General features: G+C 34.1%; 1 protein-coding gene across 1 annotated transcript; it reads right to left on the bottom strand.

The window, feature by feature from the left end:
• Positions 1-29: 29 nt before the first annotated feature.
• Positions 30-2,159, bottom strand: LOC134231506 (apoptosis inhibitor 5-like; the record flags this gene model as incomplete). Its single annotated transcript, XM_062713465.1, has 6 exons — positions 1,978-2,159; positions 1,669-1,830; positions 1,257-1,422; positions 770-921; positions 414-554; positions 30-95 (listed from the first exon to the last, which is right to left on the bottom strand). Coding segments are annotated over exons 1-6 (756 nt in total), but the record flags the coding sequence as incomplete, so codon positions are not given.
• Between the last annotated feature and the right edge of the window lie 332 nt (positions 2,160-2,491).

Genomic DNA, 2,491 nt, shown 5'->3' with positions numbered 1-2,491 from the left:
TTTAGATAGTGACAATCGTTTGAACTTACAGAGAACAGTGGAACTGCATGCTTGATGCATTGGGTTAGTCTGTCTACACAATCTGGGTCTGTGGCCTGGAATCACATGGAAATGATAGTCTTATTTATCCATAAAATGTATTATTCAAATTCTCATACAAGAAGAACTATTGTGCTGTGTACAAGTGCCACATACACAGATCAAAGCCAGCACTGAACAATATTAATGCTTCATAACAAACAGAAACATGAATCAAAATATTTTTATTTGAGGAAATACTTTTTGTAACAAAATACATTTATAATATTTTTGTAGCCAAAACTTTGAGATCTACAACTGAATCTTATATATTAAATATTGTATAGAAGACATGGACAGGGAGTCAATGAGAATACAAATTTAGAATTCTATACCTCAAAAGGTTGGTCCAGTTCTGCTTGTTCTGTCACAATGTCTACCAGCTGTTGCCTCCCTTGGACTGTTGTCATAGTTTTCTGACATTTCAGGATCTCCATTATAGCAATAAACTCATCTTTAGTAACATCTTGTAGCACCTGATTAAAATAAAGTTAACATGCCAATTTCATACACAAGTACATGACACAGAGATACTGTAGTATGTACGGTATGAAGATATTTGATTTTTGAACAGGCCAGAGCCAAATGCCATTTTTACTGTATCTACATGTAACTCTCCACAAAGCCAGATTACATCAATTTTAATACTTATGAAGCTATAGCAACTTAGCTGAAGATATTTTCAACTTACTTTTTTGCACATGTTGATGAGTAATTCTTCAGAATGGCTGTCAAATGTCTCCTCTGGTAAAGTCCGAATCTTGGCTCCCAAAAATTTGATTGCTTTCTCTCGAACAGTTTCATCATCTCCCAAAATCTGACCAAAGATTCCCTCTAATGCACCTATTGATACAATAGAAAATATACATTTCATATTTATAAACAATATGAAAAATAATTTGTATCAACAAAACTATACTTCCTATTTCATTTTTTTTTAAAATAAATATTCCTTTTTTACAGGATAACATTACTTCAGGCATCATTTGGGATACACAAGTTCATCTGTCTGAATTAAGTTAATATAAATTAGTCAAGGGAGATGTACTTGGATAATATTATAATTACATCTAAAATAAAATTAATCTTTTCAATTAATGTATTTAAGAATATGAAGCGTGCAAACTGAACTTTCATTTGACTTTCACCGCCACATCAAAATGGCAGGATCAATGTACCTTTAGAATTGAATTTGAAGAGTGATATAAACGAGCTTTGAATAAGACTGTTCTCTGTAGCATCATCTGTCCCCATCAGCTGTGTCAGGGCAGAGGCAATCTTTGAGACCTGGTCCGGGGCAGACTTACACAAAGTTGGCAAGTCTTTAATGGCTTGTTTACGAGTCTGGAAATAAGATGAAAAAACAGAATGTTATAAGTTGGTTCACTCCTATTTCATCTAAATAACACATCCAAAGACATGAAAATTAATACAATCTTTCATTTTGTAATGAAAAGCGAACCAGACCAGGATTTGAACCTGGGCCCCCTGAATCTCTGGTCAGGTGCTCTAACGACTGAGCTATCTTGCCACTGGCAATCAAACCCGGCTGACTGCCACAGTTTGTTAAGATAACTCGAATATACATACCATGGCATCATCATCTTCACACAAATCAAACATAGCATTAATGGCTGTCCCTGCATGATTTGGAAAGTACTTGAAGAAGCGAGTGATGAACTGTGATGCTAATCTCTTTTCCCCAGGTTCCCCTTTTGTAGCACTAAGAATGGACAGGTATTCCTTTTCATGCTTGAAAGGGAAAAAAGAAACTTACATTTCTTCACATTATTTCATAAAAACTAAGGTTAGCCAATGAATCTTTCTCGATGAAATAATTTCCTAAATCTACTTTCGTTCATGATTTGCCTGTTGCTCATGGTCTTTCATTGTTCCTACCTCACCAGCTTTATCTTTAGCATCTGCCAGAACCCCAAAATCTTTGTACAGTACTTCTATTGTAACCATTTTTGATACTTAAACTATACAGAATGCCATAAAATGAAAATTCTCGATAAAATTAATGGATTTGCAAAATTAAGATAGCGTGGGTCCAACGACCGGAAGATGAAATGCCAAATCGGATTTCTATCCCGATTGCATTCAACAAAGATGTGGCTAATGACAGAAAAAGACCACAAAGATTATTTTCTAATTCTATTTATATCTAATTGAAAATTTACCACACTTCATGATAACAAGTCAAAGCTATTAAAAGTTACATCTATATTATTTAACAGCAATACGGTAATAGAAATGAACATTTTATTTTTTAGGTAATAACTGTCTTTCACATCGGGTTCGGCTTTCTCTAAATTTCGATCATTCCCGCCATTTTTTCTCGAGTTATGTAAGTTGAACATGTAACTTTGTAAAACTCTACCGTTCACGACTAGTTTAAGCTGAATTTTAA

This window comes from Saccostrea cucullata, unplaced genomic scaffold (assembly GCF_032062105.1).
Source record: "Saccostrea cucullata isolate Sc308-1 unplaced genomic scaffold, CSIRO_AGI_Scuc_v1 ctg4692, whole genome shotgun sequence".
Lineage (NCBI taxonomy): Eukaryota > Metazoa > Mollusca > Bivalvia > Ostreida > Ostreidae > Saccostrea > Saccostrea cuccullata.
This window is presented reverse-complemented; position numbering and strand designations above follow the sequence as displayed.